The 16906-nt window shown below is 40.7% G+C and overlaps 1 protein-coding gene across 10 annotated transcripts in view; it reads left to right on the plus strand.

Annotated features, from left to right (window-relative positions):
* LOC117459990 (LIM domain-binding protein 3-like) overlaps nucleotides 1–16906 on the plus strand; it is a 44970-nt gene that overhangs the window by 10695 nt on the left and 17369 nt on the right. For all 10 annotated transcript variants that reach the window (XM_034101180.2, XM_034101179.2, XM_034101184.2 and 7 more), the window contains exons 3-5: nucleotides 9179–9330; nucleotides 12141–12201; nucleotides 13777–13955. In XM_034101180.2, the coding sequence (XP_033957071.1) occupies nucleotides 9179–9330; nucleotides 12141–12201; nucleotides 13777–13955 (392 nt within the window). The remainder of the gene's footprint in view (nucleotides 1–9178; nucleotides 9331–12140; nucleotides 12202–13776; nucleotides 13956–16906) is intronic.

The following is a 16906-nucleotide window of genomic DNA, read 5'->3' on the forward strand; positions in this document are numbered from 1 at the left end:
TGCAAATAAATTCTTTAAAAATGTGATTTTCTGGATTTTTTTTCTTCTCATTTTGTCTCTCATAGTTGAGGTATACCTAGGATGAAAAATACAGGCCTCTCATCTTTTTAAGTGGGAGAACTTGCACAATTGGTGGCTGACTAAATACTTTTTTGCCCCACTGTATATACTAACAAAGGACTGGCTTATCTAAAGCCAGTTGAGTAGCACTTGAAATGTTTTAGCTCTAAGAAACCTGATGTACTTATATGATTCTTTTTTCTTCAAGTTTGTATCTTCTTGGTCGAATGCACTTAATGTAAGTCGCTTTGGATAAAAGCGTCAGCTAAATGCAATGGACTGCGGCAGAAGTTTCCCATCATGCCTCTGCGCTCAGGGGTTCATTGTTTCCTGCGTTTAGAGGTTGGAGCAGCAGGTTGAGCGAGCAGCGGAGAAACTGCGGGATTAATGAGGATAAATCAATCTTCTGCTTAATCAGAGTCTCAGAGTCAACAGGAAGTCAGGTTTACTCTGTGTGAAGGGGGGTGTAGAGCATAGGTGTAGAGGCACGCTGAAATATATGAATATATGTAGATGTTCTGTTTTTTATCGGTTAATTCCTGCATGGTTGTCATTTTGCTTTAGGTTAGATCTGCAAATCCGCTGATGCAAATCTTCATATTAATGATCTGAAAACCTCCCAGCAGGAATATATGGAAGATATAAAATGCCTCAAGTAAAACAAAGGAACTGAAAGTGTTATATGTATTTACTGTGTCATAACCCAATGAAAAACACTTAAAAAGGACAATCATTTATCTGTTTTAAACCTTATTTTTTCTTACTATGTCACAAAATCAGAAATTAACTCTCAAACTCTTGATAGCAGTTTGATACCACATGAAAAAACAAACATTAAATCCCATTTACTTCAACAAACAGTCCTTTATTACTTTTTAGGAATTTATTATCGGTGATTTGTGATAAACTACATTTGTAAAATATTAGATTTTTCAGATTTTGGCAATGATTGAGAACCAAATACTTACAAAAGCATAACATGTGGATTAATCCGCCACAGAAAATATTTTGTTTGATGAAAATATATTCAGTTTTTAAAGATGTATGTCTTAGTAGGAACCAATGGGCAACAGACGATATTCACAGACGCACTAACACATTGGTGTTTCCCTCTAAATGTGGGATTTGTTGATGATAAGAAAAGTATAAAATAACAACAGACTTATACTTTCACATTAAGCTCCTCAAACAAGAAGGTCCTGTAGCATTAATTTAAATGATGAAACACATGTAAAGTAAATACCGGCAGTGGCTCAGTCAGTAGGGACTAGGACTGGGAGCTGTAGGGTCACCGGTTCAAATCCCCGACCAGACCTAAAATATGGAGTGTGGACTGCTACTTGGAGAGGTCCCAGTTCACCTCCTATGGCCTGCCATGGTGCTCACGCAGCGTCAGGAAATAAAACCCTCTCTCTTTTCCTCCGTACCCAAATCTCTAAAAACAGAGCTAAAACGGAGCTGATCCAGATTTGCGTCCGATATGACGTAATGTCTGAAATGTGGACCCACGGCCCAATCAGAAACGTTGCTATCAGAAACAATGCCCGACTGTTTTGGACGTAATATGGTCGGTGTTTACATTAGCATCGCTAACACTCAGAGCTAACCTGTACTGGAGAGCATGTGTGTGAAGAAGCAGGAAGTAGAAAGGAACTCAGCTTGTGGTATAACCGGCGAGAGAGAAAGCCTTTGAGCTCCAGACTGTTTCAGAGAGAATCCTTGAAAATCCATGATATGGCGTTTCATCACGGCAGCATTTAGTTTAGACGGTAGCTGCCGGGTCCCGCATGAGCTCAGCCCCCTCCTTTTTGTATTTGATCTATTTTTAATTTTTCAAGCTTTATTCCCCAAATCAGCACTTTAGAAACAGGAAGTGAAATAGAGGGATATGAGGCATGGCTATAATGAGTGATCTGTTTGGTATTTTGAGCAAAACACTTCAAAGACATGTTTGTTATATATTTGGATATATCTGAGACCCATGCTATTGCCTACAAATAGCATGGTAGGTGACCTTTTAAAGTTTCCCCACACACTTTGTCTTTTAGAGTCCCTTTTCCCACTCGTGAACTTAGTGGGACATTTGCGGTCTCTGGGTTTGCGTCTCTGACTGGCTGTATGATATTCTTTGTGTGTCTTTCCCATTTTATTACCTCTGCAATAAAGCAGACTGACATTTATCCAGCAGAGCCGACAGAAATGTCAGCTGAGCAGGAGGATCAAAACCAGGAGGAAGAAGAGACATTTAATTGATATTCTCTTTTTTCCACAAGGCCAGCAAATACACTGGCAAATAAGCAACATAAAACAAAATCAACCAAAGAGAAAAGAGAAGTAAATACAACTGAAACAATCCTATAAAGTATGTTTAAGTAGTATACGAATATAGGGCTATTGAAGTGAGATCCAGTTTTACCAGCATAACATTGACATGATAAACACATTAACAATTAATCATTTTAATCCAATTATATAAACTATATTATTATGAAATTGACCAATTATATATGACGAGTACTTTTACTTTGCTTTTGTACAAGTACTAATAACCCAGTGTAGAAATACTGTGTCCCAATTAAAAGTCATGCAGTGAAAATCTTATTTAATTTGTGCTTAAGAATAAAAAGAAAGTTTTAAGAGGAAAAATATATACAAAAACTGCAAAGTAATGATTGCATATGAATATTATTTTCCACTTCTACTGACTTAAATCTTTATATCAACTTCAGTCCTGATGACGACCAACAAAATATTATTTATTTTTATAATTGTAACCCTTTTTCATAGAAGAAAATAAAAAATGGTATACTAAAAGCTGTGGGGATTTATATGTTCACTTTTGTAATATGTCAATGATTATCAGCATTTTGATATTGATGCATTTTTTTTCGGGGCAGGAAACCAGGGAAGTAGCAAGTATTTGTGACATTTGACTGTAGTATTATTGCTTTACGTTAAAGACCTGAGTACTCTTTACCCCCCTCGTAGTCTCTGCGTGGCTCAGAGATACTTATATAAAGTTTTACAGTCTGTGTGAAAGCCGAGCTGCTGCTGTAACACATGGAGCTGACGCAGCCCCCCCCCCACCTGCATCCCGTTACAGGTCAGGAGAACCCAAACGCTTTCACAGCATCAGGACACCCCAAATAAGATCCACCGTGCAACAGAGAGAGAGACACTGAGCTGCAGGACTGATCTGGTAGATTATGTATATTTTACTTCGTCATCACTTTGCAAGATTATAACTGTTTTCAGTATATCTTCCTCCATGGGTGCAAGAGGCCAGCGGCTCTGCATCCTTTACCAGGAAGAATAGAAGATTGTTCAGGCTTAAAGGTCGCAGCTTTAGTTTCAAGTGATATTTCTTGCGCAGAAGTTTATCAGACAAACCCAAAATAAATAAAAAATGACCACAAGGAGATAAAAAAACATCTTCCAAGAGATGCTAAACAACGACCAAGGGATGCAAATGAAAAAAGAGATGTAAAGCCCGGGACACACCAAGCCGATTTTGGCCGTCGATGGATGTCAGGCCGACGATGAGCGTCCTGTCGCCCTGCTCAGATTGGTGTGTCCCGCACCGTCGTGTCTTTTCGGCCGTGTCGACACCTTTTCAGCCAAAGGCTGTCAGTGAAATAAATCACTCTGATTGGCTGTTCAGCTTAGCGAATCAGCGCATGAGAAGCGAAACGGAAGTGAGGGACCCAAACAAACTATTAAGAAGGCAAATGTGAGATTTCACTTAACTCCAGCTCTCGACACAGGTTCGGGAAAGCCCCGTGAGCTTCTCGCTGTAGAGTGAAAATGGAACGCACACTATATGTTTGTTTATATCACGCAGTCTGTTCTTCTTCTCTCGGTTATCACGTAGTCTGTCTTCCGGTTGTTGCCTCTTTTGAATGACGAATACACACTACCGCCGCCTGCTGGTAAGGAGAGTTATTGCCACTGACGCACGCGCAGTTCGTTCGTGCTTCTTGGCCGGCGGCTGAAGTCTTTGCGGTGTGTTCCAGTGCGATACATGGCCGAGACGCAGGAGACGCGAGGCGACGCAACAGTCGGGTCCGTCTGTGTGAGTTCTTTGGTGTCAGCTTGGTGTGTCCCTACCTTTTTAAGCAACCACAAAGAAAACAAACTATTGATGCAATATTATTATTAAGACTGAGAGATGCAAAACCTCAAACACTTAATAACCAGAAAGATAGGCTAAACAAGTTAAAAGAGATGCAACATTACCGTACAAAGACGCAAAACAACGATGAAAGTACACAAAACCAACACAAAAATACTGAAAAAGACTAAGAGGAGCAAAACCACCCGAAAAAGACACAATGAAAAAACGTGAAATAATGCAAAATGACTATTAAAGATTTGAAACGAGTACAAAACCATAAAAAACATGAAACAAGTGCGTAAAGACCACAAAGAGATGCTCATCAACTTAAGAGATGCTAATTGACTTAAACGAGATTAGAAGACTCAAAACCACTTAGCACGGAAACTAAATGGCTACTAAAATCTCAAAATGACTTGGAAGCGACGCTAAAGAACAACAGGTTCCAAGTAAATAACTATTTCAATAATTCACAAAAATATTCATAACCCAGCTGTTGGACTGTGCACCTTCACCTGTGCACCTTCACCTGCGCACCTTCACCTGTAAAGAAGGTAAAAATGGCTGTTTCTCAGGTGATCTGGACAGGAAAAATGTGCGTGAACTTAAAGTTTGGAGCTTCAGCTGCAGCACCCCGAGGCTGCTGACAGGCACAGGCTGTTTATAGCACCTGAAGGTCACACACACACACACACACACACACACACACACACACACACACACACACACACACACACACACACACACACACACACACACACACACACACACACACACACACAGGTCTTATCAGTTCTTCTTCTACTGTTACAGACTCTCTGCTGTCGGTCTGTGTGCTCGATGAAATCCAGATTCACATTTTTTACTCTAGACAGTTGAATGCAGATTGTAGGCAGACTACATCACTGTAATGTACGTCAATTACTCTCAACGCTTCTCCAAGAAACTCAACCATAGAAGTGTTTTCATGGTGTATATACAGGGTCTGTGGAGTGAACATGGAGAGTATGTGGGTCAGTGTAAAGTGCGCCGCTCGGCACACACAGGCCTCACATTGTTCAAACTCTGCAAACATTTGTTCACTTTAATCCAGTCGCTGGTGATCAGAAAATAACATGGTGTCAGCAAACAGGAGGCTTAACACGAGTTATATTACTCTTTTCTTATTTAAAAACAACATGATATTCCTTTGTCTTAATACTATTGGTATGACATTTATAAGTGGTTAATGTATGTGAGGGTTGCATGTCCTTGTAGGGCATTTATAAAATTGTGCAAAACAACTCTCACTGTTCGACAGACTAGCATCGCCCCTTTGCTTTATATTATCAGTTTGTGTGTCTCTGTTGGTTTTAACAATGTTTTTCACCTTGAAGAAGAGTAACGAAAAGTAAAACACTCACTGGCAGCAACATTCATTATCTGCCCGGCAAATCTGCTGAAACAAATGGGATGTTCGGTCTTTGTTATGAAAGTGTCTGTCTGACATATTGAGATCAGGATACACAGACACAGCCACAAACTAGCTTCTAATTTCTACAGGAATGTAACCAGCACTTTTTTCTGAAAAGATTAAATATTTGTAACTGAAATCGTTCAGTGTGCACATTGTGAGAAAGGTGAACTGATCTTCGGTGAGCCATGAAGCTTCAGCAAAGGGACCACATGTAATATTTAAAAATCAATTGCCTCAAGATAAAAGCTGCACTTGTTAATATGATTTGGCTTTTAAAAGGTCCTTTCTTTTTGTTTATTTTTAAGATATTTAGGACTGTTACTACAGTGACAGCTGCAGATGTTCCTAAAATGTACAGTTTAATAATCACCCTCTTTAGTGCTGTGTTTTAGAGTTGCTACATTTCGTCAATTACTAGAGTCCACGGCCCTTTACTAGTTAGCTTTGCTACGTTTAATTCGGTCCTTGGTGTGCAGGAGCTTTAAAAAACGGAGGTGAACGTAAGCTGAGCAGCGTGTCAGCCTGTCTGCTGCTACCGGCTAACTGCCAACAGCTAACGGCTAACTGCCAACAGCTAACGGCTAACTGCCAACAGCTAACGGCTAACTGCCAACAGCTAACGGCTAGCAGCTAACGGCCAACAGCTAACGGCTAACGGCCAACAGCTAATGGCCAGCAGCTAACGGCTAGCAGCTAACGGCTAACAGCTAACTGCTCTTCTCCAGCCAGGGGGCGCATTTTATTCATGCCACATTACCCGCATCCTTTGGAAATGTCAGCCAGATGAGTCATAGTGTCATTTAACATTTGTGTGTGTGTGTGTGTGTGTGTGTGTGTGTGTGTGTGTGTGTGTGTGTGTGTGTGTGTGTGTGTGTGTGTGTGTGTGTGTGTGTGTGTGTGTGTGTGTGTGTGTGTGTGTGTGTGTGTGTGTGTGTGTGTGTGTGTGTCATCTAGATCTCAGCTGCAGCTTTTTTTGTTTAATCCCGCGAACATCTCCTGTTTCCCAGCTGTTTTTTAAGACCCCTATGCCAACAAACAGAACAGTTCACTTTCAATGAAATAAATGCAGATTATTTTGTTTATGAATAGGGTAACATTTTAACTAATATAGCCTACAGTAGGCTATATCACCATGAAACTAAAGACAATTCTTTTTTGAAGTTTTCTGAAATGTTATGTTTAAAAATGCAAATAAGGCATTAACGCTTACTTTTGGTATGTTTAGGAGAACTCTACAGACACAAATAGAATAAACTCCTAAATGTGGATTATGATGTTTTATTTCCACTGGTCTGAAAAAGACATGTCATGGAACATAAGCCTCAAAGTTCCCGCTCATGACTTTTATTCTCCGGTCATTGTTCACCTAAATCCCAGCTTTCACTATTTTTAGCCACACTCGCGGCATGCCGTCTGAACTGTCTGCACACTCTTTGGTAGACCGAAATATCTCAGCAGCTAGTTGAGGGATTGTGATGAAATGTTGGACAGACATTCATGAGATAAGATAAAACTGTAGAGGGAAATTCCTGTAGCGAGTGTTCCTGTGCAGAGTTTATGTAAAAGTTAATGTTCTACTCGGGATGAATTGTTGAACGTTTTAATATGTACCTGCAGAATGAATGAGATATTGACCTGTTAATTGTTTACTTATCTTTATCTTATGTAAGCATTTCATTCAGGAGATCTGGGTCTGGTCTTTTAAATTACTTGTATAACCTCACTTCCTAAGAGTGGCTTTCACATTTTTATTACCTTCTCTTTTGGTCTCTGTGTTTTGTAAAATATTTGTTGCTCGTTTTAATTTTCAGTTTGTTCCATGTATGAAATGTGTTCTATCAATGTGACGTCCCTTTGTAACTATGTTTAAAAGGTGCTTTAATTAAAGTTAATTCTTATTTTTGAACTACTATATTTGCAACTCTGAAATTACGGATGCAATTCATGAAAAATGTGTCACATGGTATACAAACGGTTGACTCTTTCTGTTGGGGAACTGTGTCGTGTACATCACTCCAGGGTGGATTTTCAGATTAAGGACACGAACATATTAATCATTAAGTTATTGATTCATTCTGCTTTCATTTGAGAGTTTCATGTAAATCTGTGAACCTTTTCACTGAAGCTTATTCGTTATTAAGTTGATTAAAGATGCAAATTGGAGTGACCTGAACCTGTAATCAGGATACCTCTGAAATAAGGACATGTTTACCTATAATTTGACTTTATTGTTGAATGACTGGACTTTTTTTGAAGACTTGTTCTTGGTGATCCTATACGTTTTGCGTTATCAAGTGATTAAATATGCAGATTGGGGTGTGATGTGACCCGAACATAGATACAGGACTCTAAAATAATTGTTTATTTATTTCTTTAAAGGTCACCTATCATGCAAAATCCACTTTTTCATCTCTCCTCTACATCAACATGTGTCCCCTCTTCTCCATGTCTCTTCTACATCAACATGTGTCCCCTCTTCTTCATGTCTCTTCTACATCAACACGTGTCCCCTCTTCTTCATGTCTCTTCTACATCAACACGTGTCCCCTCTTCTTCATGTCTCTTCTACATCAACATGTGTCCCCTCTTCTTCATGTCTCCTCTACATCAACATGTGTCCCCTCTTCTTTATGTCTCTTCTAAATCAACATGTGTCCCCTCTTCCTCATGTCTCTTCTACATCAACATGTGTCCCCTCTTCTTCATGTCTCTTCTACATCAACATGTGTCCCCTCTTCTTCATGTCTCTTCTACATCAACATGTGTCCCCTCTTCTTCATGTCTCTTCTACATCAACATGTGTCCCCTCTTCTTCATGTCTCTTCTTCATCAACATGTGTCCCCTCTTCTTCATGTCTCCTCTACATCAACATGTGTCCCCTCTTCTTTATGTCTCTTCTAAATCAACATGTGTCCCCTCTTCCTCATGTCTCTTCTACATCAACATGTGTCCCCTCTTCTTCATGTCTCTTCCACATCAACATGTGTCCCCTCTTCTTCATGTCTCTTCTACATCAACATGTGTCCCCTCTTCTTCATGTCTCTTCCACATCAACATGTGTCCCCTCTGTGGAAAGAGACTCTGAAAGTTTCAGGAACAAAGATTCTCTCTCTTTTTGATCCATTTCTATAAAAACCTGTCTGAAAATGAGCTGATCAGATTTTGGCCACTTTATGATGTCATAACGATGTGTTGTCTTGTGTAACTATTAGCCAATCAGCAACAAGGTACCCCCCATCCCCTTATCACCTGAATCTCCTCTAGAGCACCATTGAGTTCTTTGTAACCAAATGTCTCTCAGAGGGGCGTGGGGAGGGGCTCCTTATTTTCATCTAAAGTAACAGACAGAGAATCAGCACTTTGGAAACAGGGCTGAAGCAGAGGGGATTATGGGTAATGCTGCAATGATCTGTTTGGTGTTTCAGCCAATCAGAGACAGGCTCTGTATATATCTGAGACCTATAATACATTTATGAAAAACAGTATAATCGGGGACCTTTAAAGATTCTCGGAGCAAACTTCTGACAGTGTTTGTCTTTGTGTTCAGATCACTCCGGGCAGCAAGTCGGCACAGGGCAACCTGGTGCAGGGCGACGTGATCGTGGCCATCGATGGGGTCGGTACGGACGGGATGACCCACCTGGAGGCGCAGAACAAGATCAAGATGGCCAACTACAACCTGGCACTCACCATGACCAAGTAAGGAACCAAAGACTAAAACCTTGTATCTTCTTATCTGTGCTCATTTTCAGGTTCATATTAGTATTTAGTGTCTCTACTGATTCAAGATTCAAGGCTTTTATTGTCATGTGTGCTACAGCGTAGTTATGACAATGAAATCTGAGGTCACAGGCTCCTCCAACAGTGCAACACAATAAAACAGATACAATAGTGCAAGTACATACACATAAAATAGAATATAATACTGGGATATGTCTCCATGCTTTAATGTTCAAAAAGCTCTTTATTGTTCTCATACTGCCTGTGCTGCAGCACCTCTTTTCACCCTCTGTCTGAAACCAGAGCCCAGTCTGCTCTGATTGGTTAGATGGCCGACTCTGTTGTGATTGTTCAACTGCTTAGAGATGTCCCGCCCCTTAGCCTATAGCAGTGCTTCTCAAAGTGTGGTCCGCGGACCATTGGTGGTCCGTGAGCGCCCCCTAGTGGTCCGCGAGTATATTGGTAACATTTCACATTTGAAATAAATAAATACATTTAAGTTGTCCGCACTCTCGTGGGAATATCTCCGCAATGGAGTGAGCTTAAGTTTCAATTTCGATTGCATGATATAGTCCAGCGCAACACCTTCGTCACACATATTGCCACTTGTTTGTTCTATTTTCAAGCGATTTGTAATCTGTTCCAGAAAAACGATGTGATTTTAGGTGGTCAGGTGGTCCGCGAGTGTTAGGTGGTCCGCGAGTGTTTTTTTATTGATTAAGTGGTCCTTGGTATGAACAAGTTTGAGAAACACTGGCCTATAGCCTACATAGTGATGTCACTAAGTAAACAAAGGAATCCAATGGAGGCGTTTCAGGGTGGGGGGGGGGGGGGGGGATTTGAGATGTCCCGCCCCTTTGCCTATCACGTACAATGTGTTGGAGCGCTAGCCAATAGAGGCGCGAGTTGTTACATAGTAATGTTTTCCTTTTTGTACCTCAATCAGTTATTCCACTGGGAATTCTGAAAGATGCCAATAGTTTAACTTGTTCTTTAAATGCAAAGTCTCTACTGAAGAGTTACTAAAGTTGTGAGCTAAATGTAGGGCATTAAATATACTAAGTCACATTCCCCCCCTGCTCTGAAAATAAACTCAGCACAGAGGGTTGTTCTGCAATTTCTGGGAACATGCTGCAGGGTACACGAGGGGAAAAGACTTTGTGCCATCCCTGAAGGTGTCTGACAGACATCTGATAAACTCTGGGAGGAAATGAATGTCTCATAACAGCAGACCCTCGGGGGGGTTGAAGATAAGAAAGAGGGATGAAGATGAGGAGTTTTCTCATCTTGTGTTGTTTGCCTCTGTGACTTAAAATGTGCTATACAAATAAACTAACGTTGAACCTTGAAACAAACCTGTGATTATAAGCCGGTTGTGTCCGTCAAACATGGAGTATTTGCATCTCAGCTTCAGTTCGACTACTTTTCAGACCCTTCATAGAAGTCTGGGGTGTGAGGCTGGTTTATTATTTTATATGTAGTCAAGAATATTAGGTAGGTAAAGTTTTACAAGTAACAGTGTTTTTGTTCTTTTTAAAAACATTTTTCATGTTATTAAAAGTTCAAAGTTTCCATATACAGCATCTATTCCTTCCTCTCCCCTCAAGAAGGTCCATAACGCAAGAAAATGAGACAAAAAAGACAGAAATGATTGATTGTTCAATTATCTAGTCTATTTTACTTACTATGATGTAAGAAGAATGATGTCGTTTCTAGCGTAATAATTACTGTTAATTATTCCTGTAATGAATGTCTCTTTTTTTAATGTTCGTCTCTTTTTGTGAACGCTACTCTCAGGGGTGTCAAACTCAAATACACAGTGGGCCAACATAAAAAAAATTGGTGCTAGTCGAGGGCCGGACTGGTTCTATGTTTATTGCAAAACGTATTGAAATGAACTTATTGCACATATTAAACCTGGAACTAACAAAGCTTAAATTATTGCCTATAAAAACAACATTAAACATTAAATAATCAGTTGCATTCATTTATTATGGCTCTATCTGCAGCTTTCCCCCCCCCCCCCGAGTCATTTCTTATGAGTACATTTCTCCACAGGCCAACAACAGCTTCAACAAAACTATTTCCCTCAAAGAACAAAGCAAACATGCCCTGCTGTCGTGAGAGAAAGTGCAGAAGGAAGCATCCATTGAGCTCAGTGTGCTGCTCTGAGATGCTAGTTCAAGCTGATACTTGGCGTCTCATCTCGGGTGCAAGCTCATCAATGTTTGGGCTCAGGCTCTGAGCTGAGGAGACCCTCAGGATGGAGGGAAGGTGTGCGTGCAATATACCGGCGGGCCAGATCTAATAGTAATTTAAAATTATCCTGTGGGCCGAAATTAAATCCACCAAGGGCCTGATTTGGCCCCCGGGCCTTGAGTTTGACACATGTGGTTTAGACAGTAGCTGCCGGGTCCCGCATGAGCTCAGCCCCCTCCTATTTATTTTTTAAAGCTTTATACCCAAAATCAGCACTTTTGAAACAGGAAGTGAAATAGAGGGATATGAGGCATGGCTAGAACGGGTGATCTGTTTGGTATTTTGAGCAAAACACTTCATAGACATGTTTTTTATATATTTTTATATATCTGAGACCTATGCTATTGCCTAGAAATAGCATGATAGGTGCACTTTAAGTCAAACTAAATTCTTGAGGATATAACTTATTATGTTTTAGAAATAAAACATACAACATGGCAATATATGGCACTTTTTTAAAAAACATGAAGGTGAATCAGAAGTTATTCAACATGTCAATGATCTCCTCTCCGTTTGTTTTCTTCCTGCAGGGCGAAGCGTAACGTTGCGATGCCGATACCGAGCGCCTTTCCCATAGTCGCTCAACAACAGGTACCTTTACCCATAATGCATTTCTGCTGCTGCACATCCACAAATGCACCGGAGATATTAAAATATAAAACTGATGTCGGAATCCATTCAGTTTGTGTTTAAAAATTAGCGTTATATTTTGCTTTCATGTTTTTAAGATGTTCTTTTTTCCTCCTCAGTATTTCTTTACTGCTTAACAAATATAAAAACATGTATTTCTCTCTATGTATGTTCTGCTCTGCCAAAAGAAAACACACTGCTGCTTTATAAGGACACACATATACCGACACACACAAAATCAAACTACTGGTTCATTATGATGTGATGTCGCCTCCTGGTGGCCAAAGGAAGATAAGACTTGAAAGCAGTAAAAAGTATTAATTTTAGAAAAATAAAACATTAATAAAGGAGTACTTAACTCAGATAAATGATCATCTTTAAAGTAACTAACATATTTAGTGGGAAGACAAAGGTAGCAGAGATACTGATGATCACAAAAGGACATTTCAACAACAGTGTAATATACCTGTCGTGGCTTCCTTCCTTGTTTTTCTTTCAAGCCTTAAACAGACATTTTTAACTCGTTTTCTTCCATTTTACTTTACTTACAGTTGAAGGGTTGCTTGGCCCTATGTGATGTGTTTGCTAAAAATAAAATAACAAACTTGTACACATGCAACAAAGAAAAGAGGCCTTTACAGTATTCAAAACAAATAGGCAAAACTCAAATAAAATAACACACAACTTGGGTATTCTTTCTGTCTTGATAAGGCTTGTATAACTTAATAACTTAAAGGGTAATTGGACGGTTAAAAGCTGTTCCTCGACGGCCTCTTTCTAGCAGGTTGCTGCCCATCACTGTCACTTTAGAGGAGGCGCCGTGGGAATTGTAGTCTTTTAAAGTGTGTTGACTACAGACGTCACAATAGGCGCTTTCACACCAAGTACTTTGTCGTACTTAGTTCCCAGTAATTAGTTCATTGGAGCAGATCGCGTTCACACCAAAATAAGTTCCCTGAGGGAAGATTACGCAAATGAAGCCGCTGACGTCACTTCTTCTTCTGCTTTGGGTTTACTGGCAGGCAGCAAACAACTTCACGGCGTATACTGCCGGCCGGAAGTCCCCGGAGTTGGGGACTGGCTTCAGAGTAAATCAGCAGAACGTCGACACCTCCTCATCTCCACCGCTCCCATGTTTTCTTTTGTGTTGCCATAAGTTAGTCTCTCTCCGTTGGTGCGCTGGGCTAATGCTAATAATGCTAATGCCAGCAAATACAATGGCGGCTTCACAAACATTTTTTACGGGGCGCGGTTTGCAATCCGCCCAGCCAATCAGAAATGGGAACCTTTTTCTCCCATGAAAGTACCTGCTCTGTAGCAGGGACTGAAAAGGGGGTGGAAAGGTTTTCATGAACTAAGTTCTAGTTCCGGATTGTTTTGGTGTGAACGCAACATTTCAAGAACTATCGGAACTATACTGGGAAAAGTACTCCGGTGTGAAAGCGCCTAATGAGGTGGCCTTTCTTAGAAAACAAAATACTGGCTCTAACAATATCTATAAGACACCAGGTATTGATACTGTTGTTACCCCTGGAGCCTCAGGTGAACGGCCACCTGTCGGCCTGCAGTGCCTCCCCCGGGCCTGCGGGGGCAGACTCTCCGGGCGGGGGTGCGGCGAGCCCCAGCCAGAGGAAGCAGTATAACAACCCCATCGGCCTGTACTCAGAGGAGATTCTGAGGGAGATGGCCGCCATTCAGGCCGGGCTGCCTGTCGGGTACGTAGAGTCGCAGAAGAGGAAAACATGGCTTCCTTTGAGCAGCGTTTTCCCGCCATGTTGACCAACACCTCACACCTGAGACTGTCGGAGAAATATCTCACTGTGATGGTAGATTAATACCTGACTCCTCTAACCCTCTACTGACCCTTGACCCGAGAAGAAGGAGAAAAATGGGTGCATCAGAACATTCAGAGTCTTAAAAGTCGCACAAAAACTTGGGATGAAACTGAGTATCATAATAATAATAATAATAATTCTTTAAATGTATTAGCGCTTTACAAATACACATCACACACATATCATACATGTAACGGTCATGTACTGTGGACAATACCCACAGGAGCAAATTCAGGTGAAGTGTCTTGCTCAAGCACACGACGGCTTTACAGACGCAGCGGCGGGTTTCAAACTGGTGTTCCCCAACGCCCCCTTGATCTGATGACCAAGCCCACTGCGCCACTCCGCCCATCTTCACACCTCAAATTCATCAAGGCGCTTTACAAGTACACATTACACACATAAGAGCAAATTCGGGTGAAGTTTCTTGCCCAAGGACACAACTGCCTGACGTAGCGGCGGCGGGTTTCGAACTGGAGTTCCCCAACGCCACCCTTGATCTGATGATCAACGCACAGCCCACTGCGCCACTCCGTCCCTAGATTATATATTATTTGTAATGCTGTCAAAATTATCGCGTTAACGGCGGTAATTATTTTTTTAATTAATTGCGTTAAAATATTTAACGCATTTAACGCATGTGCAGAATTGCCCGCCCCACATCCCACCAGTGGCAGCGCCAGGGTATGGCTGGGGTAGGCAACACCCATACCAAGAAATGGCTTAGCCCCACCATGAAAAATGTTGTTAAAGTAAGCAAAATAAAGTCCGCCAACTCGCGCGGAGTAAATTGCACAGACAGCAGTTAGTAAGATTGATTTCAGTAGCCACTTGTCTGGAAATACCGAAGACCAGAAACGGTTTTGAAAACTTTTGTCACGTAGTGATTTTCTTCTCAATAGAACATCTTTGATAATGTCTTCTGGCCAATCAGAATCAAGATAACGGCGTGATGTTGTTGCAGGAAGTCCCGACGGAGAATACTTTTGCTGTAGTACAGGGGTGCACATAACTAACTGGTACGCAGGTTATGTGCGTAATCTGAAATGCGTACCGTCACTTGTGTCTCAAAGCGCATTTGCGTACGTAAGTACTTGTGAAGCTTTTCCAGAAGGCGGTTAGATCACCGGACGACAAAGTCGATCTCCGTGTGCACAGACAGGTCTGCTGTTAACGTCAGTCTGTACAACGGAATTGTGCCAAAACTACGCCAACCGGCTGCGGAGGGAGACTCCCCCCTTCACCGGAGAACTGCGCTAAAACAGCTGATCACAACGTTCAGGCTCTGTGGTCACGAAGTACTCCACTAGCCGCCCCCCGTCCCTCCCCGTCGACTTTCCTGAAGTACTCCACTAGCCGCCCCCCGTCCCTCCCCGTCGACTTTCCTGAAGTACTCCCCCGTTGATAGAAATCAACACGTAATGAATTAAGACCCCACGGTTTGATGATTGATAGGTGTGTGGGTTGTCTTTCATTTTGACACACAGATAAATGTTATAATAAACATAGATACTGTATGTTAAATGGATATATCCGCCTTCTTTCATTTATCTTTCCATTCCCACAACAATATACATAAAGAAATGGCATATTTTGGACATAGTTCGAATGGGGATTAATCATGATTAATTATTTTTTAAGCTGTGATTAAACATTTTAATCGTTTGACAGCCCTAATTATTTTATATCATAAAATAGTTTATAAATGTTTATGGTATTTACTTTCCATTTCCGGCTACTTTATGCTTCTACTCCATTATAAAATGTATCTGATACACGTTATTAAAACACAAAGAATACAGAGTACTGAAGAGGGCTGGTATTAAGGGGAAATGTTGGGTGGAAGATTTCTATATAATTAGTTGAGAAAAACTATTCCCAACATCTCACCTTTATTCTAAAATTGCTAAATTAGTAAATATGCGTTCCCATGTCCCCCTTATGCCTCTGTAATACACACATTAAACTACCCAGCAGTATATAGAGTATTTCAAATGAGCTCCACAAATGAATCTACAGACCTTGTTGTGAGCCAGGAACTACTTTCTCTCTAGCAGATCACCGGGCAGGAGGAAGTGTGCGTCTCCGGAGCTTCATTATGGGATTCACCTCTTGACCTTTATTTCCTCCTCTCTCTCTTTAGGGGAAGTCCTGCTGTCACAACACAACAAACCTTGAAATGTGATTTTTTTTTTTTAATGACTAAATCTTCTCCTTTCTTTTGTTTCTTCGCTCAAACGAAGGTTTTCTCTCCGGCTCCTCCAAAGTTAGTATCCTCTCTGCTGAGTGCTGTGTGTGTTTGGTCTTTTTAGGGCATGCTTTGTTTCTGAAGTGCTGCCTGTAGACTTTGAATCATCATTATCCAATAATAGACATGGGAAATTACTACAAGCTAATAAACGAACATTGGGAATAGTATATTGATTTTCTTGGACAAATTGAGACCATGTTTGCCATCAGCCAGATTTCAAATCAAAGAAATTCCAGCTCAATTTGCAATTTTGATTATGATTTACATTAGTGCTTTTTTAGTGTAAAGAGTAAGGTATGTATTTTCAAATCAAATCATCAAGTTAGGCTTGTAAATAAATCGTTTATTTAACACGGTGGCAGACTAAAATGTAATGAGGTGCGTTTTAATTCACCTTTAAACGCATATATTTAGCAGATTTTCTAAATGTTTTGTTGAAAACACTCATATATTTGGATGGAATTTGACTTTGACACCTTGAGTTGCCTCGTGTTGAAAGGTGCTATATAAATAAACTTGCCTTGCCTTTAGAGAATGGAGATACATTCTTCGTATTGCATTCAAGTGAAAAGTGACAGAA

The sequence above is a fragment of the Pseudochaenichthys georgianus genome, chromosome 15, assembly GCF_902827115.2.
Source record: "Pseudochaenichthys georgianus chromosome 15, fPseGeo1.2, whole genome shotgun sequence".
In the NCBI taxonomy this organism is placed as follows: Eukaryota; Metazoa; Chordata; class Actinopteri; order Perciformes; family Channichthyidae; genus Pseudochaenichthys; species Pseudochaenichthys georgianus.